General features: G+C 39.6%; 1 protein-coding gene across 1 annotated transcript in view; it reads right to left on the bottom strand.

Moving 5' to 3' along the window:
• Positions 1 to 9,948: 9,948 nt before the first annotated feature.
• nrm (neuromusculin) overlaps positions 9,949 to 27,429 on the bottom strand; it is a 237,903-nt gene continuing 220,422 nt past the window's right edge. The window contains exon 29 of the mRNA XM_065864696.2: positions 9,949 to 9,978. Coding sequence (XP_065720768.2) covers positions 9,964 to 9,978 — 15 coding nt within the window. The 3' untranslated portion in view covers positions 9,949 to 9,963. The remainder of the gene's footprint in view (positions 9,979 to 27,429) is intronic.

Genomic DNA, 27,429 nt, shown 5'->3' with positions numbered 1-27,429 from the left:
TATACAGAAGGCCTTTGACCAGCCTGCTTTGAGGCGATCGTGGCCTAGTGGGTAAGGTGCAAGTCCCGCAATCGGGCGGTACCCGGCTCGAACCCACCGAGAGGCGAACAGATTCAAAATTATTTTTCTTTTATTTGGAAAAAAAATAACTAATTCAAATATATTTCGAATTCGAATTTGAACCAACTAGCGGTGATTTGTACGTACAACAAATACAACTGTTAGTTTTTAATTTCTGTTCCACTTGTTTTGTTTTCGCGACAAGGCACAACTAACGGAGCATAGAAGCACTGACACCGCGACTTTAGAAGTCGGATTCACAAAAAAAGTAGGTTTTGCCACGGAGGTGGACTTGTCCATAGACTCTTCACAGGGAATTTCGCAGCGATGCAAAAACGCGTCTGCACTCCACGAAAGCATGATCGAGACTGACTATACAAGCTACAATACTGGGATTAGGCATGCAGATTCCGAAGAATCCTGCGCAGCGCAAGTTTGTTTCAGCAGAGTGCCACGCCCACTCTAACGCTGACAAATCGCCCAAAACGGTGGCTCCTACAGTTTTGATGCTAGAATACAAATTTTAGCTGAAACGTATTGTTCTCGTCAATACCTATCGATTGACCCAAAAATATCAGATACCCGTTACTCAGCTAATGGGACCAAAGGGAAATGGAGATATGTAAGCAGCAAAGCGAGATTGAAATGCGCCACCTACCGGCGGTAGACAGATTTCAGCGTTATAGGCGTTAGAGTGGGCGTGTCAAAATTTTTTTGGATCAATCGATAGGTATTGTGAGGAGTTGAATAACTCCCCACAGATAGAAGCAGCAGTAGATGGTCGACCGCTTACCAGATACGCGGCGAATTTCCGTAGTAACGGCGCGGCGAGTAGAGTTTGGAGATTTGGATGGAGAACGAGAGAGTTTGGAGACTTGGATGGAGAACGAGAGAGTTTGGAGACCAGGGATGGAGAGCGAGAGAGTTTGGAGACCAAGGATGGAGAACGAGAGAGTTTGGAGACCAAGGATGGAGATCGAGAGAGAATGGAGACTTCGCGGGAAGGGCAAGAGTGCCGTGTGCAAAAGCGGATAACGGAACTCCACCGGACTTTGGACTCTCCCGTGAACTTTGGACCGGGAGAAGAAGTGCCACAACTCGGCAGTGGAGCGGCACAAAGGCGTGCCACAAGCATCACGGAATTCAGCGGGACCCCAGCAGTGGAAGCTGTACGTGGAGGACAAGTGGGTCAACCAGGAGGCACGGACTTTGGACCCGGAGTGGAGAGATCCAGCGGGCCATACGCAAAGGGGACATAACGGTTCCCGGATGCCCTATATAAGGCCGCAGAGCGCTGGCAGCTGGATCAGTCGATCACGAGGAGTAAAACCTTTAAGATCAGTTAAAGTACCAAGTGAACAGTCAGTCAAGCAAGTAATCTACGAGGGAGTCACAACCAAGTGAGTCGTCGGAAGCAACGCCGTGGCAAGCATACAAGGGGCAAGATCGCCACGTCGAGACGTTCGGGACTGGGACATCAGGAATCTCCGAGTTGAGACCCAAGTGGCTGAGTTCCGGAAGGTATCACACGGCTAAGTCAAGGCGTTTGTATTTCACCTTTGTCACGACCACACCCTGGCGAGTCGCCCGGCGGGTCTGTCAGAGACAAGCAAAAGAGTCCTACGACGAAGAACCGTCAGCTTGGGGAGGAAAGTTGTCTGCGACCCAGCGTACCTTGCCCGACCAAGCAGGACCTGGCGTGACGGACGAGCAGTAGATCGATTTGCGGTTTTGAGAAGCGGAGAGCCCTGCGATTACCAGCGATGTTCCCGAACAGCAACCGCCCAACTCCCCGAGTGCCAGAACGACAAGCTACTGGTCCGGAGACAGCGCAGAGGACATCGACAGCGACGCCAGCAGACATTTCCGGCAGCCACGTTACCATCGCCGCGCGGAGCTCATTGGTGGAGCGCAGGAGCGTCGCGAACTTCACGCATTAGGGAGAAGCCGGGTCTGCGCTAGGCGTAAAGCAAAGTGAAATGCTAGTCAGCTTCCTGGCGGCAGCCTTGACTGTCAGGGCGATCTGAGCAAGAACCTAGCGGGACCGTCCGGGACAGAGCAAGGGACAGGTATTGCCTCGAAAAGCGTCGACCTGGAGAGCAAGGCTTGTTCCCCCTAGTCTGAGAACGGTGACGCTTCCCTAAGCCCACAAGGCCGAACTCTCTGCGAGTCTAAGGCGCAACAAGCGACCCCGAGGCAGCGCGTCGGCATGCAAGCAGAGGCGGCCACTACGAGCGTCCCGAAACCCAGGAGCCAGCGGAAGCCGAGTCAACGCGTCGAGGAGCCAGAAAGAGGAGCGCCAGCAGCCGGCAAATTTTGGGCGCCACAGGTTTGGGCGGATTGTGGGCGTTGGAGTGGGCGTTTCAGTTAAAATTTTTATTTTAGCATCAAAACTGTAGGAGCCACAGTTTTGGGAGGCTTGTGGGCGTTAGAGTGCTAAAACAAACTTGCGCTGCGCAGAAACCTCAGGAATTTGCATGCCTAATCCCAGTATTGTAGCTTGTATAGTTTCCGAGATATTTCGTGGCTTGATATTCAATTTAATATTTATACCCTTGCAACGCTGTGATGGAGACGTCTCCGACTCCATAAAGTATATATATTCTTGATCAGCATCACTAGACGAGTAGATCTAGCCATGTCCGTCTGTCCGTATGAACGGTGTGATCTCGGAAACTATAAAAGCTTGAAATTTGGAATTTGGCATGTAGATTCGAAAGCTTCTTGCGCAACGAAAGTAGCAATTTTTTTTTTTAATTTTGAACTTTATAGCCCTTGAAATATATAAGATATATAAAGTTATAAAGCGATCAAATTATTTGATCCAACTTAACTAGGATTGCAATGAATTTACAAAGGAAATAAATTATTTCGTTTTTAATGTTCATTCTTGTAGTATACTTAGATAACTTTGTTAAAATAATTTCATCGTCTGATGGAACCTTTACGCAGGCATTAAATCTGGCCGAAACGCACATATGTTGTACATATGTTTGGTAAAAAAGGGTTTGTAAATATTTCTTTTATCAGAAAGGAAGCTAACTTCGGAAAGCCGAAATTTTAGAAACCATACTTTTGGAATATTAGCCTGCAAATTAATTTTATTCGTTGTCGTTGATTTAAAAAAATGTAATTTTTATTTTTAAATTTTATTTTATTGGTGATTGACCTTAATTCACAAACTCACTAATTTTTTTTTTTTTTTTCATTTCTTGGACGTTGATGCACTATTGGCAGTACAAACAAGTGGCCCTACGACACCAAGCAAAGCTTGTTACGCGCGGAGCCCATCACCGTTTTGGGCGAGTAAACATAATCGCGGACAAAGAAAAAGACAATGTAACAAGAGACAATTAAAAATACAGGTCAATATACGAATAGACAAAATACATCAAGTAAAACTAATTAGTTACTAGGGAGGATAGTATTATTGATTTAAAGATAGGAAGTGAGTCAGTAGTAGATATTAGATGATATAGTCTATTATAATCATTGCAAAGTACTCTAAAAGGTTCATGCATTGCTTAATTAGAGATACAAATATTTAATACTAAAGGAATATAGTTTCTAGTGAATCTATTTGGCACATTAAAATGCAGTCGACCCAGTAACTCGGGACTCTCTACATCACCATGAATAAGATTTCTAATAAACGTAATACCAAGCATAGTTCTACGGTTAGCTAACGATGGTAAGTTAATTAGAAGTAGTCTACTAGAGTAGGATGGTAGTATTATTAGTTCACAAACTCACTTATACATCAATACACTTTTACTTTTAATTATTAGGTATGACCGATCGCGGCTTCAATGCGAAATCGACTGATTTCTTAATTCTAAAAATTTATCCAACGAGCCTCGGCCAGAAGCTTTTCTTTCTTAAGCTTCTAGAACTTTAATTTTTGTTTAAAATAAATGAAATTATGCTGACCGATGCAATTTGATTGAAAATCGTAACGAAATATGATCTGAAGTTAATTAGCAGGACGGTTAAGCGCGGCCGTCAAAGTTATTGGAAGAGGCAAAGGCAGAATCTTAAACAAAGGCAATGGCAATGTCACTGAAGGCAAAGGCAACATAGCTGAGATTGAATTCAAAAATTTTTTTATAAATTCCTCTACCCTTTCTAAAATGGATCGTCCTAATTCAATATGAATTTCGTTAAAGCGATCTCTTAATTCTGTTTAAAGAATTTCTTCGTTAATAAGTTTCAAGTTTTAAGTTCTGTCCGTTGTTTTTTGGTTGCAAATATATTTTTGTATTTAATAATAGTTAGAGAAATCAAATATATAATGATTAAAATTAATAATAAAAAGGATTTAGATATGTTGGTATTATTAATTTTAATGAATGGATTTAAAATGTTTATATTATAAGTTCTGAGTTACTTGATAATATATAATCGGATATTTCATAATTTTTGGAGTGGTTCGTAGTTATATAGTTAAGAATTTTGTTTTCTAAATTGGTATATTAAACGTTATTAGTTTTGGTTGAACTATTAAATGTTATTAATAATGATCCGCTGAACTCGGAGTTGTTGACAATATTTCGCATCTATTTTTTTTTATTGGGTATTTTAAATAAATTATTAAAAGTTTTTTATGTAGTGCTATTTCGAAAACAGAGATATTCATTAAGTCAGCGATAATTACAAGCTTTTGTTCGTGTTTAAACATTTCATATATTTCTTCATTATTTAAAATTGTTGTATTAAAAACATCAATTTTTGCAAGGGTGATAGTAAATAATAAATAGTAAAGATAGTAATAAAAACCTTCTTAAAATCTTCAGAAAGAGATACTATTTCTTTGAACAATTTGGAATTAATAATAGATTTTTTATTAATATTTTCAATAAATTCATTGACTTTATATTGTACTTTAATGATATCGTCATGATCCGGAGTTCCAGCCAACCATTTCCACGCGGTGCGTAACTTATTTATTCCCCTTTTTGATCTAGCTGATATTAACTGGGATAAAATTAATTCGATTACCTCTGTGTCGTATTTAATTTCCCATTGTGACCTTTTATTTGAATCTCTTTTTATATTAAATGATTCTGTATTTATTATTTCTTTATAAAAACTTAATTAGTTACGTGGAAAAAATCGTTGTACGATTCTTACACCCAGAAAAAAAATGACGTAAAATTCCCAAAAATGGCCTAGAATTTAGGTAAAATTGGCCCAAATCTGGAGCTATGTCCATGTATGGCCTAAAATTTAGGACTCCATGACTTTAAATCACCTATGTACTAAAATGTGCAAAATTTTTGGCCTAGATTTTAGGTAATTGGATGCCTAAAAATATAAATATAAATATAAATTGTAAAAATAAATACAGAGTTATGTTATTGTGTTTGTTCAATTCAAATTATTTATTTTAAAGTAACATTTTTAGTTTTTGTCTTTAAGAGTATACATATGAATAGGAGGGTTAATAATATTCTTAAGATTAAATATTTTATATTTTCCGTATCCGACAACCTCGTACCAATAGTAATTTGGGATAAATTTCGTGAGCAGCTCTTAAAAAAATAAGTATGTATCTTCTTTAAACAAAATAATATCTTTTATAACATAAAATCTATTAATATTTTAAAAAATAATTTATAACGATACTTAAGTTTTTACAGTAAAGGAAGCCTGCACAATACAAGCCGCATGGCTTTCCAAACATATACATTTACATATCTTAATGAATCTTTCTTCTGGGTGTAGGTGAGAACATCCATGTTGTCTTTGAACAGAAAAAATCCATGGTTCGAGTAATCAATTATTTCTGAACTGGCCAATATTATGAATGATAAAATAGGTATTCAGGAATGCATTTTCTGTAAGTTAAAAAAAAATAGTTTATTAGTTCTTAATATTATCTTTGTGTATGATTCTGTTTCTATTGTTAATTATTATTTTATTAGGCATAACCTTCTTCACTATTTACTTTTTATACCCTTGCAGAGGGTATATTGATTTTAGTCAGAAGCTTGCAACGCTGTGAAGGAGACGCTTCCCACCCCATAAAATATAAATATTCTTGATCAGCATGACTAGACGAGTCGACCTTGCCATGTCCGCCTGTCCGTCCGTTTCTACGCAAACTAGTCTCTCAGTTATCGGGTTGAAACTTTCCCAAAGGTCTTATTTCTTTTGCAGGTAGTATATAAGTCGGAAGCAGCCGGATCGGACAACTATATCTTATAGCTCTCATAGGAGTAATCGGAACAAAATTATTTTTAATTATATCTTTGGTTTTTTAACATATAAACTCCTACGCTTGGAAATAACATTTTTAATTAGTTCTGAATTTCGAATTTAATTTTATCAAAATCGGACGACTATATCATATAGCTGCCATAGAAACGATCGAAAAATTGCAACATAATATGAAACAAATTATAGCTTCGGTGTTTTTTGACATATTATCTTATACTATTGGGAACATCATTTTTTGTATTTTTTGTAATAATTATAACTGCAAGGGTATATAAACTTCGACTTGCCGAAGTTAACATCATTTCTATTTTTCTTTGCTTTCATTGTGAATAATTATTAAAATATTTTTTCGAACAAGTTTAATAATTATATACAAAATTATTATTTACACTCGTTTAGTTTTGTTTCGAAATTTATTTATTTTCGTCGCCGTTGTAATTGAATTATAAACTTAAAAAATTAATTTCATTTATTTACATTGTTGGATAACAAATGTATACTATATATAATTTATTTATATATTTTCCGTGGCCTAAACATATAAATTAAAGTAAAACAAGGAAGAACCTCGACTATCAGATACCCGTTACTCAGCTAAAGGGACCAAAGGGCAATGGAGATATGCAAGCAGCAAAGCGAGATTGAAATGCGCCACCTACCGGCAGTGGACAGATTTAGGCGCTATGGGCGTTAGAGTGGATCAATCGATAGGTATTGACGAGACCAATACATTTCAGTTTTTTATCTAGCATGGAAATTGTGGGCGCCTCAGGCTTGGGCGGTTTGTGGGCGTTAGAGTGGGCGTGGCACTCTGCTGAAACAAATTTGCGCTGCGCAGGAATCTCAGGAATCTGCATGCCTAATCCCAGTATTGTATCTTGTATAGTTTCCGAGATCTCAGCGTTCATACGGACAGACAGACAGATGGACAGACGGACATGGCTAGATCGACTCGGCCAGTGATCCTGATCAAGAATATATATACTTTATGGGGTCGAAAACGCTTCCTTCTGCCTGTTACATACTTTCCGACGAATCTAGTATACCCTTTTACTCTACGAGTAACGGGTATAAATACAACTTTATCTTACGTATATCTTATCTGTTGTCCTGGTATTGTCGTCGCTACCGTTGCTGCCATTGCTTTAGGCGATGCTGATGTTGTAGTTGCCGATGCTGCAGACGCTGCTGTTTTACTCGCCGCCGCTGTATAAATTTTTGATTCGAATATAAAATTGTCGTTTAGTACTCCATTTTGTCAACAGCACTAGTAGTAGCAGTAGTAGTATTCATTATTTATAAAAACATTTAATAAACGGCATTTCAAGTGTACAATTAAAAGGACTCACAAATTTGTATATAAATAAGAATGGATTTAAAAAAAAGAAAAAAATATATCGACCGTCTGTCGATCTCCGCTGTCAAAACTGCACAGTGTACTACACCTGACTTCCCGGGTCTTCCCCAGATATCAGATAGTTCTACCAATCAGTTTAACAACTAGGTGAGCTGAGTTACGTGTTGGATTTAGAATATGAAGTACTTAAGAGCTTTCCGTTAAAATGTTGATTCGGTACTTTAGAGCCTGGTTGACGTAGTTGTAGAGAAATGACCAACATTGCCCATCCTGCGAATTGAATACATCACGCGGTTGCAGCTGTGCCTTACCAAAATGCAGCAGGCGGATCTCCCCTAGAATTGGACAGCGTTCTATAAAGTGCACGACGTTTTCCTGCTCCCTTAACTTGCAGATCGGGCACACAGTGCCGCTGGCTGTCACGTTTGGGATATAGCTTAGTGGAAGGATTTCTCCCCTGGCCATGAAAATGGTACGGATCTTTTCAATAGTGAAAGCGTCAGTAAAATAGTTCCCAGATCCTAATTAAGGGACCTATGAGGCATCCGAGTTGTGCTTCCCCTTGATTCCGTTTCGAACTGAGTCCTATAGGTTTCTTCCATATGTACTAAAATACTTTTCGCCCATTACGACCATTGTGAATGATCGTCTAACTATGACCCATTGCTTACGTTCCTGCACCAAATAGTTCGCTAGAATTCGTGGCAGCCTATGTTCGGGTATGGATACCACTTTCTGGATATACCTAAAAAGCATATCAGCTGTAAAGATATGCAGCGGCGACAGTCCTGTTTCAAAATATAGCATCCTGTTTGGACGACAAATTTTCTTTAAGAAAAATCTTAGAAGGCTTTCCTCTTCTTCACAAGGTGAGATTCCCCAGACCTGCGCGCCGTAACAAAGGATTGACCGCATTGCTGCACTAAACAGCTTGTACTTGCTACTCTTTGGAACATCCTTTTTTCCTAGCAGCGATTTTCATGTGCAGTTTACGGCCAGTTTTGCATCTCAAAGTTTCTCCTGTAAACGGTTGTTGAAACTACCGTTGTTGTAAATCCAGACTCCCAGATACTTATACAGCTTGACAATTTCTAGCTGAATAGACCCTTAATTAGACTTTTCGTTTTGTGCTAGCCTACTCCAATTCCTCTTGAAAATCAGAACTTTTGACTTCTCGGTGTTTACTTACAATTCCCACAACAAACATTATTTGTGCAGAGCATTAATCATTGCTTGCAGTTCGACGGGGGATTCGGCGAGGATCACAATGTCAATGGTGTAGTAGACAGCTAGGGTTTTCAGGCCTGCGTTCACTAGACTATTGATAACCTAGTGTATAGGAAGATTCGGGCTCGTGCACTTCTAGCATTGCTCGGTGCTAAGCTCGTCGGATTGTCGTGGGATCTTCCTAGTCTTCTCTATAACACGCACCGTACTACGCGAAAAAAAGTTTTAAGTGCACTAAGCGGTAATCTAAAAGGATCGAACAACAAAATAATGGGTGTAAACGGACTCAAGGCACGCGGACGGACGTTGAAGGCACAAGCGAATCAGGAAACATTAAGAGTTAGGGTGGCTCGATGATATTGCCGCCCCTTTCTGTACCCTCCCTACCATGATAACTCGTGTGAAATTGTTTGCGGTTATCCCTTATTCATTATTCACATTTTTACTTTATATGGCGGCGGCATAGCAAGATCAATCACGATTCCGCGTTACAAATTTATTCAACCATTGTTGAACTATCAACTTCAATTAACAAAAGAAAATTAGAAACTACAATCATGATTTCAATACAACTTAAATCCTTTCATCTTCAAAAAGTAAATTTAACTCAAAATACAACAAGACTCAATCTGACCGAATACCCAGTCGTAAATGACAGCATTCCAGCATGCGTTCTTTCATTATGAAATGGCATCAAAAAAGTGTTCCGGAAGTGATGAGTCTGTCCATTCTTTTTACACGGGTGCGGGACAAAAAGAATGCACCCGCTGCATGCTTCTGGAAGCATATATCTGGAATGCACCTGGAAGTAACAAACTAAACACATTCTGGGTGTACTCTTTTTTAATGCACCTGGGAGCAACATACTAAACACATTCTGGGTGTACTCTTTTTTAATGCACCTGTAACATGTACCCAGGAATGCACCTAGAAGCATCCCCAGGAATACATAAAACTGGATTTCAATTTCATATTTATTTTCATTTCAATATTCAAAAACGCATCTAATTTTTAATCGGAGTAACTCCCCTTCTGTACGGTGCTTCCTTCTTGTTTATGTACTTTTGTCATTTACGCAGTTCAGTCCTTGGTGTGCCCATTCATTTTTTGCGATTCTGAAAAATATAAAGCAAATTGAATATTATATATTTTGAAATATGTGTATATACATTACAAATATACAATATGTTTATTTTGTATGTACAATTTACATACAAATAGTTATTATTTTATTTGTTTAATATGTTTATACCCGTTACTCGTAGAGTAAAAGGGTATACTAGATTCGTCGGAAAGTATGTAACAGGCAGAAGGAAGCGTTTCCGACCCCATAAAGTATATATATTCTTGATCAGGATCACTAGCCGAGTCGATCTAGCCATGTCCGTCTGTCCGTCTGTCCGGATGAACGCTGAGATCTCGGAAACTATGGGAGCTAGGCTATTGAGATTTGGCGTGCAGATTCCTGAGCTTCCTACGCAGCGCAAGTTTGTTTCAGTAGACTGCCACGCCCACTCTAACGCCCACAAACCGCTCAAAACTGTGGCTCCTACAGTTTTGATGCTAGATAGAAAATTTTAACTGAAATGTAATGTTCTCATCAATACCTATCGATTGACCCAAAAAAAAGTTTGCCACGCCCACTTTAACGCCCACAAACCGCAAAACCCTGTGACGCCCACAATTTTCATGCTAGATAAAAAATTTTAACTGAAATGTATTGATCTCGTCAATACCTATCGATTGATCCAAAAAAAACGATTGGTCGGAAACGCTTCCTTCTGCCTGTTACATACTTTCCGACGAATCTAGTATACCCTTTTACTCTACGAGTAACGGGTATAATTACTACTAAATCAATACAAAGGTACGCTACATAAGCTAGTACCGAAAAATTACTCTACATAGATCGAAAGTTTAACTACACAAAAGTTATCGCCTCCGACTGCTCACTACATACGAAGGGATCTGCGTCTTCGCATGCCAGACAGCGGGTCTGATCAATCGATGCTTTCCTCCAAATACATTCGCCTATGGTGAGGCTTCTCTCACGTGGCGAATACGGGCGAAGTGCCGGGTCTGCTGCGCTCCTTCGAATACATTCGCCTATGGCGAGACTTTTCCCATCGGCAAGCCGCACGTGGTGAATACGGGCGAAGTACCGGGTCTGTTTCTCTCCAAATCGCCTTCCGAGATACTGCTTACTGGACTAGCCAAAGCTGAGAATTCCTTTGCCGCGCGTGGCGCGTGTTGGTGAGGCGATGTGGGTGTAGCAGCAAAAGTCACATCCGGTATCCGTTCACTTCCTTATCCATGCACGACCACGGCTTCGATCAGTGGTCCAAAAATGACTGATGTACTGGTACCATAACCCTCCAAAATGTCGCTCTATGGCTTAGCCAGAGCTGGGGCGGTGGATGCCGCGCGTGGCGCGTGTGGGTGAGGTTATGCACTAGCCACAGTGGTCACTCAGGTAGGCTTCCTTCGATTAGGGCGGTTCTTACAAGACCGCACGTGGCATGCGGTTGGTGGGATGCCGGGCCAGAGATTTACGCCGTTCGCGGCAATCTGTAGCCTCGGTCACCTTCCAGAATGTTCGCGCCTTTGCTGATCGCATGGGGGCACCTAGTGCGACACGTGTCCGCAGGTGGCAACCCCGCCGTGGCAGGTTGGCTTGAACTGACACCCAAAAAAAAAGTCTCGTCTTGGCCGACCGGTTGCGAAATTAAAAACGGCACAATCACGCCGCGCTGGCGCTGATGTTGCCGGCCGGCTTCGACAGAACCTCCTTTCTTTTCCTATTACAAAAAAAATACATAGAAATACACGCCATTTAATAGCCTGCCTATGCGGTTAAATTCGTGTGTTCTTATTTACCAGTAGTTGGGCGTAAAAAAATATATGATCCTCCTGTTAGCGTAGACTTGGCCGGTGCACACACACTTAGACAGAATTCGAACCGCGTGGGTTGTAATTTTCCGTTTGTATATGTTTCTGGGGAAGACAACAAATATGCCACCCTTATATTTATACTCGTAATGTATTCTACTTACGGGAGCAGCCTTGCGTCCGTTTCATTCAAAGTTTTAAACGAAGTGAACGAGAACTCTTGACGCGAGAAGTTGGCTGTACGCTGCGGCGTTGCTAAGCACACCTAACGGGATCTTTCCAGATTCTGTTCTCCTTTCTGCCTTCACACGTTTTCGGTGCGCGCGAGAAAGAGAGGCTGTTATGCTGACAGACTATACGTGTAAGCGGGTCAGCTAGACGATATTCGCTGCTCTCTGCTATACTCTGCGTTTAGCTGTTAGACATATGCGAATTTACATGCAAAATGACTTTACTCTAATTTCTCTCAAAAGTTTCTATTTCCATTTACGACTGGCCCCCACAATGACAAGGTAGGCTATCCGTGAAGTCGTTTAAAAACAGGGAAAACAGAAGGGGGCTGAGTAGACATCCTTGCTTAACTTCAGCTTCCGTGGTAATCCACTCGGATAGTTGTTCTCCATCTTATACTGCTGCCAGGTTATCCGTGTACAAGCTTTGAAGGAAGTTAAAAAATGTCGATGATATGCCGATATTGCTGAGCTTGTATGTTAGGGTTCTTCTGTCTATACAGTCAAAGTCAGCTCTGAAATCTAAAGAACGCTTTTAAATTTTTTCCGCTGTCGATATATGTCTTTGCTATACTTGTAAGACTGAAAGTGTTGTCTGCTGTCGAATATCCTTTTCTAAAACCGGCTTGGAATTCAGTAAGAATATTCTGGTTTTTTAACCAGTTTTTAAGCCGCTTGAATAGCAAGGCAGAGAAGACTTAAGATATCGCATTTTGAAAAGAGATTTTTCTGTAGTTAGATGTCACTTTCGGGTCGCCTTTATTAAGGATGGGAAAAATTATAGCTTTTGAAAGCTTTTTGGAACTGTTTCCGATCCCAAGAACTTGTTGAATGCAGTGACAAGGCTGGCTTGAAATTGAGGAGTAGCGTACCTTATAATATAATCTCGCCACGTTAAAATTGCGTCCGAGCGTTTTAACAAGTTAGCTTGTATGTGGCGTTTGCTTCATGGTACATTACCACTGTACTTGCTGAGTTTGTGGTTTTACCTGCCGTATCAAGTTGAAAGAAAATATTCGAGCTGCATCACGCTGCTCCGTGTACCACACTTGTTTCTTCGGCTTTGGTAATGCACTCTGTAAGAAATCCATCAATTGCGTCAGGGACTATCAAATCTGCCACACAATTTGTTGCCAGGTTTCGGTCCAACTTTGTCCTATAGTTTTCACTCTCTCGATTTCGCCAGATCAAACTTGGTAAAAGTCCAAGCGGCGCTGTGCTTGCGTCCGATGTTGTGGAGAGGATGACTGTAACTTCCAACGGGAGATGGTCAGAGAATATTTGACTGCAAGTGAGCAGTCCTTGATAGTTTCTATCCTTGTACCGCGTGCCATACATAGGTCGATGGTGGACCGAGCTTAACCTCTCATAAAGGGAGCGGTCGCTTGCCGACCTTCCATTGACCACCGTGAAGCCAAACAGCTCGACCAAGTCCATTAGGTGCCGGCCATTGGCGTCTGTTACTTTGTCTTTGGTATTACGGGCTTCATTGAGCGAGCTTGTGACTAACTGTTGGTCGAATCCATAAAGTTGAGCTTCACCCAGCCTTGCACTACAATCTCCTATGATCAGTGCACTTTCATTAAGTCGAGCATGGTTTAAGACCTTATATAACTTCCCAGAATCTCTTTCCCAATGATTGTTAATATACACTGGCAGCAGGTGCAGGTTTTCATTTCCTACAGTCCTCAGTTGGATAATACTGGTCTCATCTACATTTATGAATCTGATTATATTCCGGTCGTGAAGTTCTTTTTTTATTCCAAATAACATTCCACCACTTGCTCGTCCTCTTGCGCTAGTTCGGATGGCGGGCACCCATCTAAGCACAAAATCTTTAAATTTGACTTCGACAGCATCCAAATTGGCTTCAAGGAAAGTTTCAGATAGAATGAAAATTTGAAACGACGTAATGTGCTGAAAGAAATCGTTATATATAAGCTTATTTCTTATTCCTGCCACGTTATAGGACAATATTCTGATCTCCAGTCTCTTTATGGTATCGGCCGTATCCCACTATTGCAGCCCTAATAGTTTCCGAGATCACAGCGTTTATACGGACAGACGGGCATGGCTAGATCGACTAGGCTAGTAATCCTGATCCAGAACATATATACTTTATGGGCTCGGAAACGCTTCCTTCTACTTGTTACATACTTTCCGACAAATCTTGTATACTCTTTTACTCTACTGTATGCTAATCAATTTATTTAACATTTTTTTAACTGAGACCCAAGTATTTTAAAAAACTATTTTTTGAAACTTATGAGCCACTGTGTGACTGGTCGCAATTACAACAAATGCGGAGAAACTTAACATGACGACATTGCTCTCCTCGAGAAGCTTCTTCATATTTTCCTAAGATGTGTGCGATCGGAGGCCTTGAAATTAATAATTTATTGGACCAGCTTAATTACATGTCTTTAGTACATTTGTTTGTAATAAAAACCTATAATTCTTACAGCCAGCGCTAATATGATTTGTCAATATATGTTCAGTTCGTTTCGATTACAACGATAATGACTTTTAAGAAATAATAAAATACTTTGGTAAAATATTTTTGGAAATTAACCAGGGCAATTCCTTTGATTTCTTACCTTGGTTTATACCATTTTATACAAATCACATAAAAAACAAGGAAGAACGCTATAGTCGAGTACCTCGACTATCAGATACCCGTTACTCAGCTAAAGGGACCAAAGGTAAATGGCGATATGCAAGCAGCAAAGCGGGATTAAAATGCGCCACCTACCGGCGGTAGACAGATTTAAGCGTTATGGGCGTTAGAGCGGGCGTGGGAATTTTTTTTTGGATCAATCGATAGGTATTGACGAGACCAGTACATTTCAGTTAAAATTTTTTATCTAGCATGAAAATTGTGGGCGTCACAGGCTTATGAGGCTTGTGGGCGTTAGAGTGGGCGTGGCATAACGCGTAATAAACTCGCGCTGCGTACAAAGCTAAGGAATCTAAATCTGAAATCCCAATTCCCTATCTTTGATTGGTTCCGAGATATCCGCGTTCATATGTGCTATTTTTTGAAGTTTTTGGGCTGCTTGTGGGCGTTAAAGTGGGCTTGGCAGTTTTTTAGGTCAATCAATAGTTATTGATAAGTAAAATACATTTCAGCTAAAATTGTTATTCTAGCACAAAAACTGTAGGAGCCACAGTTTTGGGCGTTATAGTGAGCGTGGCCCCCAACTGAAACAAACTTGCGCTGCGCAAGAAGCTCAGGAATGTACAGACTAAATCCCAACTTCCTATATTTTTTAGTTTCCGAGATATTAGCGTTATTCCAGACGAACAGACAGACGCACATGGCTAGATCGACTCGGCTAGTGATCCTGATCCTACCTGTTACATACTTTCCGACGAATCTAGTATGCCCTTTTACTCTGCGAGTATCGGGTATTATGACTCCAGATAAGCCAAAAATTATTGAACCTCTTGCTGACCTTAAAACCAAGCTCAAAAAACTAGTAAATAGCATCCGCCGATTAAATGATCGTCTAGAAGACGGCCAGATTCCAATTCAAGAAGAAGAACTAACTTGTAGGCTAGAAAATTTAAATGCTGCAATTAAGGAGGCAAATCAACTACAAGAAAAGATAGAAGACCTAGATGTTGGAGATGAGTTTGGAGAAGAGTTGGAAGAGCTTTCAAGAGTGACCAAGGCAAAAATATTGTCGCTTATATGGGCCTTGAAGACAGCTAGCGAAACCAAAATTCTTTATTGTTTAGTCTTTCGAAAAAATCGCAACAGTCAGCGTCGTCTTTAAGAAATCTTATCGATACCGTGTCATTACCATACGGTTCTTTGTTATCAATAGGAGTCGACACCAAGACTTCGAACGCAATGTTGATCTATCTTGTCTTAAACAGTGTCGACCCAGTGACCAAACAAAAATGGGAAGAACAGTTAGATTATGAAAGGTTACCGCTTTGGTCCGATTTCAAAAAAATGTTAAGTCGCCGATATCAGCATTTATCCCCTGAGGAATCGACGAAACTAAAGCCAGATAAAGTTATGTCGAGAAAGCCATATAGTCGTATCTCATTTTCTTGTTCTTCAGCCAACAGTAAATACCAGCAAAATTGTAGCTATTGCAATGCGGAAGACCATATCCTAACGAACTTTGATCCGTTTGGTCGTCTTTCAGTTATGCAAAGGTTCGACTTTGTAAAATCTCCTTCTTTATGCATCAATTGTATGCGTAAGGGTCACACTGTCTCCAAATACAATTTTAATAAATGCCGAGTTTGTGGACGCTCGAAACACGTTTTACTGCATAGATATACAATTTCCGAGAACAGTTTAGCGTTGCCACCACCCCAAGAGATTCTTACTCCTTACTTAAATCAAGATCAGCCTTCCACGTCCCATGTTATGCATGCGACATCATCGGACAGGGTGTTTTTGGCCACGTCGATTGTAAGTGTACTAACAAAAAACGGTAAACATATTTTTTCCCCAGCACTTCTTGACTCTGGGTCCCAAACTAACTTCATAACAGAGGACCTTGCTCACCGATTACAGATCCGTAAAGAGAAGTTGTGTATCAACTTACTTGGTATGGGAGAGTCCAATTCTCAAGTTAATAAAAAGGTACATACAATGGTGAAGTCGCGTATAAATGGTATTGAATTCTCATTCGTTTTTTGGATTTTAAAATCAATATCAGGATACCATCCTGACCAGTCTGTTAATATCACTGACTGGAAAATTGCAAAGAACCTACCTTTAGCGGACCCATATTTCTACAAGCCACAAAAAATATATATGTTAATAGGAACAGAATCATTTTTCGAATTATTAGCTGTTGGACCAATTAGACAAGGTCCTGTTTTTCCGACTTTGCAGAAAACCCTCCTAGCCTGGATTATATCGGGAAGATATAAAGGATCTTCCCCTACAGAAGTTGTGAAACGTTTTAGTTGTAGTGAAGAGCTGTTAGTATCTATTGACAGCACACTTCAGAAGTTTTGGTCACTGGAAGAAATGCCGTATCTAACGAGAATTCTGTCATCTGAGCAAAAGTTAAGTAAAGAACACTACCGGAAGACTACTCAGGTTTTGCCATCAGTTCGGTTTGATGTAAGGATGCCGCTTAAATCTGATCCAAATGGGTTAGGAAACTCCTTTGAAGTTACTAAACGGCGCTTTTTTTCACTTGAAAGAAGGTTGTCTCTAGACCCTGACATGAAGAAAATGTATTTAGAATTCATGGAAGAGTACCTTTTCTTTGGTCATATGTCTCCTACATCCACATTATGTTATCCCACACCAATGTGTTCTGGGACCCCAAAGTACGTCAACCAAGTTACGTGTCGTTTTCGATGCGTCTTGTAAATCGTCAACTCAGATCTCTCCAAATAATATTTTAATGGTTTGCCGACAATCCAAGATAAGTTGTACTCAACGTTACTTCGCTTCCGGCTGCATAGGTTCGCCCTGACCGCCCATGTAAAGAAAATGTATCGTCAAGTGATGGTAAATGAAGCGGATAGGCAGTTTCAACTTATAGTGTGGAGAAGAGACCCCTCTGAGTCCATGAGATTATATAAGCTCGACACCATAACATATGGTACTGGACCAGCCCCCTTTCTAGCTATTTGGTGTTTAAAAAGAGCTTTTTATGTCGATGACATGTTGACTGGTGCTACATGCGTAGTTGAGTTAAAGACAGTCAAGTCTGAAGTGTCTCAGGTTCTATAAACTGCAGGTTTTTAATTGACAAAGTGGTTTTCAAACTCACCTGACTTCACCCCATCTGAAAGCACAGTTAAATCCATACCCATCTCGGACTCAGAGTCTACTAAGGCGTTAGGAATATCGTGGTTGCCTAACGAAGATGCCTTTAAGTTCCAAATTGACAATGCTGTCATGGATGTCCGAGCGACAAAACGGAACATACTATCGGTGACATCGAAGCTGTTTGACCCCCTCGGCTTATTAAGTCCTATTGTAATTAGAGGAAAAATCCAGTTGAAGGAACTTTGGCTCAATAAGTTAGATGGGGATGAACCGATTCCGATGCATTTGGAAACAGAATGGAATATGATAAAAGTTACACTGTCTAAACTAGAAGAAATATCTATTCCTCGGTTTGTGCATACCGATCCGATGTCACCGGTCCAATAACATGCCTTTGCCGACGCATCCTTAAGAGCTTATGGAGCTTGCGTCTACATTCTTAGCAAAACTGCAGAAGGTTAAAAAATATCGTTTTTGACTTCAAAGTCAAAAGTAGCGCCGCTCAAGACTAAGACGCTCCCAAGACTTGAGTTATGTGCCGCTCACCTTCTCGCTGATCTCTGTCACAGAATCAAGCCCCTATTAAAGGTACCCATCGAACGAATTGTGTATTGGTCGGACTCTGAAGTTACGCTTCATTGGATTCGGACTCATCCATCTTCGTTGTCCACATTCGTATTGAATAGAGTTGCGGAGATTCAAGAGTGGTCAGGTGAAGCTACTTGGCGGCATGTTCCAACGAAACAGAACCCAGCAGATATCGTATCAAGAGGTTGTGAAGTCGACGAAATCGTACAGTCAATATGGTTTACTGGACCAGCGTATTTAAAGGAGAACACTGTGACCTAGATGCAGAAGTCCTTCTACAAGAAGGAAGACTAAGGTCGGGCTGACCGCTGCTGTACGAAATTCGGACTTGGTAGATGTCATCGAGGGATTTTCGTCACACCTCAAACTGCTTAAGGTATTATTTTATATGTTCCGCTTTATAAGAAAAGGTAAAGACAAAAGTAAAGTATTTGAAAAAACTTTGTCACCTGAATATAATATAGCTTTCTTAAAAATTATCGAGATAAATCAAAAGCACGAGTATCGCGAAGAAAGGGAAAAAGTCCGTAAAGTCTCCAGAGTTGGCCCAAGTCTTTAGCGATTGAATCAACTCATCCATGAAGACAAGGGAGCTTGGTGTCAATTTTCGTTGTTGCGAATTGGGGGGCGACTAGGTAACGTTCCCATATCATACGTTGCCAAGTTTACATTATTGTTGACGAAATGCTACCAATTTGTGCAGAGCTATGTCCGGCGTCTGCACCATTCCAATTTTCATGTTGGTCCACGAACACTTGTGAGTCTCTTTCGACAGCGTATTTGGATCGTAAACGCTTACGAGGTCTGTAGTCAGACAGATCATGCATACGCTGCTTCAAGTACAAGCCTCGACTGATGATACAAATTATGGAAAATGTACCCGCAGATCGTCTCCGTGCTCTCCGCCCATTTGCTATATGTGGTGTTGATTTTTGTGCTCTTTTCTATACAACACTGAAAATTCGTGGTAGCCCACCGTATAAGTCCTACATTGCGCTCTTTGTTTCTTTTGCGTCCAAGGCGTTTTATCTATAAGTTGTTTGAGATTAACCACAGATTTTTATACCCGTTACTCGTAGAGTAAAAGGGTATACTAGATTCGTCGGAAAGTATGTAACAGGCAGTAGGAAGCGTTTACGACCCCATAAAGTATATTCCCATCAAAAAGCGGATGCGAGTGTGCATTCACACCGCCTCGGGCTCCGCACATGGGCGGACTATGGGAGGCAGGTGTCAAAACTGCCAAACACCTACTCCTACGAGCGTTGGGCAGCGCGCTCCTAAGCGCAGAAGAGCTGGCGGCAGTGCTAGTCGGAATCGAGGTGGTGATGAACTTGTGCCCGTTCGGAGCGATCAGCAACGACCCAAGCGACGGAGAGGCGCTGACTCCCGGGCACCTGCTGACAGACGGGCCGCTGCTCGCCACACCAGCACTCCGGACCCCGGACCAGGACGGTCTAAGCCGCTTGAGGCGATGGCGGCTTGTCTCGTCAGTCAGGCAAGTGTTCTGGCGGAGATGGTCCTGGTAATATGTCTTGGGCCTACAAATTCGGGGCAAGTGGCACCAGAAGCAGCCGAACATCCAAGAAGAAGATCTCGCCGAGGACAACCTATCCCCCAACAATGTCTCCTGGGAGAATCATATCCAAACATAATGCATGAATAATGAATTAAATTTAAATGGTTCTACACAGAGAGGAAAAACTAAGAACATCGCGATTGAGCACATTCGTTCTTAAACACCGTGTAAGCACAAATGTTCTTATTTTGATCCGAATGTTCTTAATTCTAGAACGAAATGGTAGAAACTAAAAAAGTGAAATGAGTTTATTTCGTTCCATTTTCAAGTTGATTTTGGTTTTAATTTAAGAACATATTTGGATCAATATGATAAAATTTTGATATTGATTTTATCTAAATTTGGGATCAAAAGAAGAACATTTTAGACTTGTAAAAGGAAAAAATGAGCTCAAATCGTTCTTCAAATAAGCTTAATACTAGATTGAATACCCATCCCAAAAAACCGTTAAAATAATAATATTTGGCTTGTAATAGTTTGTTACTTTTATTAAATTGTAATATATATAGGATACGTATTTAATATGTGATTAACTACAGGCTTAAATCTCTTATAATATTAAGGTATATATACAAGCTTATAAATATATAAATCTAAGGCAATGTTTTTTATTATTTAATAAGTATTTGTGTAAGGGTGCACTGGAGAAAGAAATTATATTTTTAATAAAAATAGGTGAGTCTTCATTATTATTATATATTATAAGCTCTATAATGGCTATGAAAAATTGTAGTTTTTCATAATCTTGCTTCAAATGGCTTATTAAAGTTCTGGGAGACTCGAACGAAACAACGCAATGACTGCATTCATACATTTTAATGCAATGAAGATTGTATTAACTGGACTTTAAGAAATGTATAAAAGAAGGTACTGGAGAAGACTTAAAGTCAAAAGGAGTTATAATATTATAAAAATGGGTTTGTAAAAACAACCATGCATGCTTGCAAGCTTGTGGGTACTCAAGTGCAAGAACTTGGAAGACTTTATAGCACGCGTCTAGACTTTCTATAAAAGTTTTAGGCCTTACTAATTTTCTATCAAAGTATACATAGAACCCTTTAATAATTCTGTCATCCATTCCTTCCACGGTGATAAACGGTTGAATAATTCGACCCTCCGAGTAGTACTTATTTGTAATTTCGTTTATCTTTCTCTCGTAGTACTACACTTAACGGTAGTGAGTCTAAGGACCATGCTCTCCTGCGAGTCCGATGTTGCCACTTTTTGAAGTGAACCGAGCGTTACTTGGCATAACTGTATTCAAAAGTATCGCAAACAAATAATCTTCAGTATCTGAAAACAAAACAAATTAGTTTTAAGTAAATATGTTTTTTAAAAATAATCAAAATAGTTCTTACCTTTGTCTGGGTTTGTTCGAATGTAAACGAGATACTTTTTATCAAAATCATTGCTTATATTTGATTCAAAATAGGCAAGTGATTTGATTTTAAAACTATCCCAAGCAACAAGGAGATTGTTACCCTTTAGAGGGTAAATCGATTTCAATCTGCAAAAATAAATTGTATTGTTATTGTTTTATTGAAAACCTTTATGTTTCTGTATATATTTACATACATATGTATAATTAAGTGGTTATGTATGTATGTAAGTATAAAGACACGTGGAGACGAACGAATTTGTTTTTTCCGAATTCTTTGAAAAACACTTGCACTTAATTGCATCCAAATTTCCATATAAAAGCAAACACTTATACGAACATGTGTACATACCATACATACATACACACGTTTATTTTACCACAAAAAATGAGAGTAAAAGAGCTGATGAAATGGTACTTTATTTTAAAGCTCTAAGTACTTAGGAGTTTATACTAACCTTTAAGGAATTTCCTTACGGACTTCATTTCAATATCCTTCAAGAACTATAACAACTGCTCGTCACTTTCACTTTCCATCACATTAAACTTTTGCAATATATGCGGCACAAACAAATCGAAACGCTGATTAAATGTGCCAGCCGAATGGTTCAGAAGAAGAAGATCGAAGAAGAAGGCTCTAACGGGTGCTAACTGTTAGCCGAAAGATACTAACGCATTATAAAAAATCCGCAACACACCATTTCAAGTTGAAATGCAACTCACTTTTCGTTCTATTTTTAGTTCTTTCCGTTCTTACTTTAAGAACATTTTGGGATTATTGGGTTTCTGAGAACATATTGAATTTGATTTTTAAAACCACGTGATGATTACGTTTTGAGAAAAATTTTGGTTTAACCAAATTTAGAGTGCAAACTCAACTTAATTCAATCACAAAGAGTACATTTTGAGCTCAAAAAATACCGTTCTCATTTTAAGAACATTTTCAACTCAGATCAGAACGTCAGAATTCTCTCTGTGTAAGTGTAAACTAATGACCTTTTTTCGTGTCAGCCCTCACTATTCAACTTATTCTTTGAGTGGTTGCCGCCGAATTTTGTCTTTTTTAACGCGCCGCCGCCTTTTAAGTAATCGAATAAAGGAATCGATATTGTCTCAGCTCCATCTCCCAACGTCTCATCTCTAGAACATTTCAGAGCTGTTGCTCTCGTGTGGTACTTTGCTTTGAATTGTGCGTCCATTTCGTGATTTCATTAATAAAGTTTCAAATTATATTGTTCGTAATACATTTATATGTATGTACTCTATATTTTCAAAACAAATAGATGGATAAGTCACTGAGCATGTACTCAATTAACCTTCAGCGTAACACTGCTCGTAAAAGTAAAGTGTGGGATTTCTTTGGCACCTTGCTAGTTATTAATGAAAAAAATGCATTGAAGAAGACAAGGTTTTTTGTAAGCTGTGTTTGGAAGAACAGAAAAAAGACGACGAAAATACAATATTTTCATGGTAATACATATTTTAACTTTAATAGAATCCAAATAAGATTTAAATGGTTTCAGTGCTAAAGTAAAGTCATATTCAAAGAGCTGTTTGACAGGAAATTTAAGTTGTCACCTCAAAAATGATCACAATTTACGCGATATCGACTCTCCGGGTACTTCATTGGCTGTACGAGGAACATTACCAAATTTCTTTAATAACGCCATTCCAATAAAATCTTCCAGAGATAGAAAATGGGCGCTGGGACGTGATTTAGCCAACAAGCCACAATGGCATCAAAGACTTCTTAACAAAATATAAAGTTAAATAATGTAAGAAAACGATAATTAAGGATCTCTCAGAAAAATGTATTTCTTGAAATTTTTTGTTTGTTTAATTATTAAATAAAAAGTTTAATATAAGTTTAATAAGAAAAATAAATAAAAATTGAAGAAATTAAGAAATCTTTCAAAACAAGAAAGGAATTTTACTTCGGCAAGCCGAAGCTTCTAGACCCTTGCAGAACCGAGTTAGAAAAGAAAAAAGTTAGAAAATAAAAAGAAGATAGCCTTTTCTTAATCAGGGAGATGTATCTACCGGAAAACAAAGGTTTCCTTGAAGGCGTGTTTCATCAATTTTTATACCCGTTACTCGTAGAGAAAAGGGTATACTAGATTCGTCGGAAAGTATGTAACAGGCAGAAGGAAGCGTTTCCGACCCCATAAAGTATACATATTCTTGATCAGGATCACTAGCAGAGTCGATCTAGCCATGTCCGTCTGTCCGTCTGACCGTCTGTCCGTCTGTCTGTCCGGATGAACGCTGAGATCTCGGAAACTATGAGAGCTAGGCTATTGAGATTTGGCGTACAGATTCCTGAGCTTCTTACGCAGCGCAAGTTTGTTTCAGTAGACTGCCACGCCCATTCTAACGCCCACAAACCGCCTAAAACTGTAACTCCTACAGTTTTGATGCTAGATAGAAAATTTTAACTGAAATGTATTGTTCTCATCAATACCTATCGATTGACCTAAAAAAAAGTTTGCCACGCCCACTTAAACGCCAACAAACCGCGAAAACCTGTGACGCCCACAATTTGCATGCTAGATAAAAAAATTTAATTGAAATGTATTGGTGTCGTCAATACCTATCGATTGATCTAAAAATAAATTTGCCACGCCCACTCTAACGCCCATAACGCTTAAATCTGTCTACCGCCGGCAGGTGGCGCATTTTAATCTCGCTTTGCTGCTTGCATATCTCCATTTCCCTTTGAGTAACGGGTATCTGATAGTCGAGGTACTCGAATATAGCGTTCTTCCTCGTTAATTGTGTATTGTTACATTGTCTTTTGTTTTGTCCGCGATTATGTTTACTCGCCCAAAACGGTGATGGGCTCCGCGCGTAACAAGCTTTGCTTGGTGTCGTAGGGCCACTTGTTTGTACTAACCATAGTGCATCAACGTCCAAGAATTAAAAAAATTTTATAACTTTGTTAATGCCAAGCGTAAGTCGTCGGCATTGCCTTCATCGGTACGTTTTAACTCAATGGAGGCATCGACGGATTCGGAAATTGCTGATTTATTTGCCGAGTTTTTCCAAACTACTTATAGTTCGGCTGCTTGGTAAAAATCTAACTACCCTAATCCCTTAAATAGGGCAAATTGTATTTTTACCCCTGAAATTACGCATAGTTCTATCTTAAGAGACTTAGCAACAACAACGCCAACTTATTCTCCCGGTCCAGATGGACTCCCCGGTTGTGTGCTTAAGTTTTATGCGTCAACCATATGTACACCGATTCTTAAACTTTTTAATTTGTCTATTTCATCATCAGTTTTTCCTACTATCTGGAAGGACTCTTTTATAATTCCAATTCACAAAAAGGGTGCGAAGGCGGATGCCCAGAATTATAGAGGTATTTCCAAACTGTCGGCCATTCCTAAAGCATTTGAACGTATTATTACTTCTCATTTGCAACATTTATGTTCCTCGCTAATATCACCGTGTCAGCATGGTTTTGTTAAGCGTAGCTCGACCACCACCAACCTTCTTGAATTGTCATCTAATGTAATTAATGGATTTAAGAAAACAATGCAGACTGACGTTATTTATACAGATTTCAGTAAGGCCTTTGACTCTGTCAACCATTCTCTTCTATTCTTCAAATTAAAACAGCTTGGGTTTCCATTTAATCTATTAACTTGGATTTCAAGTTATTTAAATGATAGGACTCAGAGGGTTATATTCAAGAACGCTGTTTCAAAATTGATCTACGTGACATCTGGAGTGCCTCAGGGTAGTCATTTGGGTCCTTTGCTGTTTACTTTGTTTATTATCGATCTTCCTTTTACCATAAGACATTCTCGTGTACTAATGTATGCTGATGATGTTAAGCTTTGTTTATCATGTAATGATGTAGCGTCGGGTTTCAACTTACAGTCAGATATTGATTGTTTTCAGGGATGGTGTGAGTACAGCCTTTTAAATTTGAACTGCCTTAAATGCAACGATATGACTTTTTATAGGGGTACTCCTACTTTTGTTAGTTACTCTCTTCAAAATACGTCACTCGACGTGGCGTTCTTCTAGACCCAAAACTTAAATTTGACTGCCACATAATGTCCACTGTCAACAAGGCCATTAGTGTTCTTGGGTTTATAAAGCGTTGGTCAAAAGAATTTGATGACCCTTATACAACCAAATTATTATTTACCTCCCTTGTCCGTCTTATTTTGGAATATTGTTCTTCGGTTTGGAGTCCACAATATCAAGTGCACATTGACCGTATTGAGTCTGGTACAAAATAAATTTCTTCTTTTTGCCCTTCGTAGTTTGAACTGGGATCAAAACGTAAGGCTACATTCCTATCAGAGTAGATTACTCTTGCTCAATTTACCTACACTTGTAAATCATATGTAGAACAATGCTTGGTACTATTTTTATGCAAAATCTTATTAGAGGTGATATTGATTCTGTAGAACTTGTAAACCGCCTAACTTTCAATGTCCCTGCTAGACTAACACGAAATTATTATCCCCTAAATTTGCCACGATGTACATCAAATTTTTGTCTGCACGAGCCCTTTCGCGTTCTATGTATTATGATTATAATTATAACAACCTTTACCATTTAATTTGCACTTCAACTTCTGTCCCGGTATTAAAAACTAACATTTTAACTCATTTGCTTCATTCTTAGTTGCTTCTTTTATTTTCATTTGTGTCCCGTCTCTATTTGTTTTTTGTATCTTCCTCGCGAGCTCGCATTTTTGCCCAAATTGATAAAAGGGCCCCGCGCGTAGCAAGCACGTGCTTGGTGTCGTTGGGCCACTTGTTTGTACTGCTCGTAGTGCATCAACGTCCATCAATAACAAACTTGCGCTAAGCTCAAGGCTACGGAATCTAAATCCAAATTCTCTATCTTTGGTAGTTTCCGAGATATCCGCGCTTATATTTACGATTTTTTTAAGTATATATACTGATGAAAACAATTCACCATGCTGAATCTCAGGAATCTGAAGGCCTAATCCCAGTATTGTAGCACTTATAGTTTCCGAGATCTCAGCGTTCATACGGACAGACGGGCAGACGGACATGGCTAGATCGACTCGGCTAGTGATCCTGATCAAGAATATATATACTCTATGGAGTCGGAAACGCTTCCTTTTGTCTGTTACATACTTTCCGACGAATCTAGTATACCCTACTATACGAGTAACGGGTATAAAAACTATAGGACAAAGATGCACCAAAACATGGCAACAAATTGTGTGGCAGATTTGATAACCCCTAACGCAATTGAAGGATTTCTTACAGAGTGCATTACCAAAGCCGAAGAAAGCCCAGAGACTTTAAACAAGAGTGGTACACGGAGCAGCGTGAGGCAGCTCGAATATTTTCTTTCAACTTGATAGGGCAGGTAAACCAACAAACTCAGCAAGTACGATGGTAATGTATCATGAAGCAAACGCCACATACAAGCTAACTTGTTAAAACGCTCGGACGCAATTTTACATTAACGTAGCGAGATTATATTATAAGGTACGCTACTCCTCAATTTCAAGCCAGTGTAGTATGCACTTATATCGAATATCTACTGTACCAAGAGTACTTGAAACAAACACACTGTAACACTTTGTTGCAGTGTTTATATAAACAAAAGGCTCGGTCAAAAACCCTAAGTGGCCGAAACATGAATCGATCGGCGCGCTCAAAGAAAGTGCAAGTGTCAGCATTCTGTTGCACACGCCGGCCGCTCAGCCAAACTCAAGTACATACACATGCCCTCGCGCTCCAGCCAAAGAGAGCATAATTAAATACACTTTATATACATAAGATATACATAGCCATCTCTCTGCCGCCCAACTGTAAGCAGCGCAGCTACGAGAATTAGGCTTACTTAGATCCTAAGGCAAATTGTAAAATCAGAAACAACTTGACGTTGGAAGCGGCATTAACGCTGCTCCTGCCATGCAAACCAAATAAATAAAGAATATAACAAAACTACCAAAAAGATGCGTTATCAATAAATGGATAAAGATTATTAACATTTCCAACACAAAGAGTTTCACACAACATGGCGACCGTGACTTTGGTCCTAAAGGATCTGGACCTGGATCTGGACATGGATCGGGACTTCGAAAAATAAGAAGACAGTAACCAAGGCGACAGCAGCAATCAACAGCAACAAAGACGACAGCAA

This window comes from Drosophila suzukii, chromosome 3, assembly GCF_043229965.1.
Source record: "Drosophila suzukii chromosome 3, CBGP_Dsuzu_IsoJpt1.0, whole genome shotgun sequence".
Taxonomy (NCBI): domain Eukaryota; kingdom Metazoa; phylum Arthropoda; class Insecta; order Diptera; family Drosophilidae; genus Drosophila; species Drosophila suzukii.
Note: the sequence above shows the minus strand (reverse complement) of the source record. Positions and strands in the feature narration are given on the sequence as shown.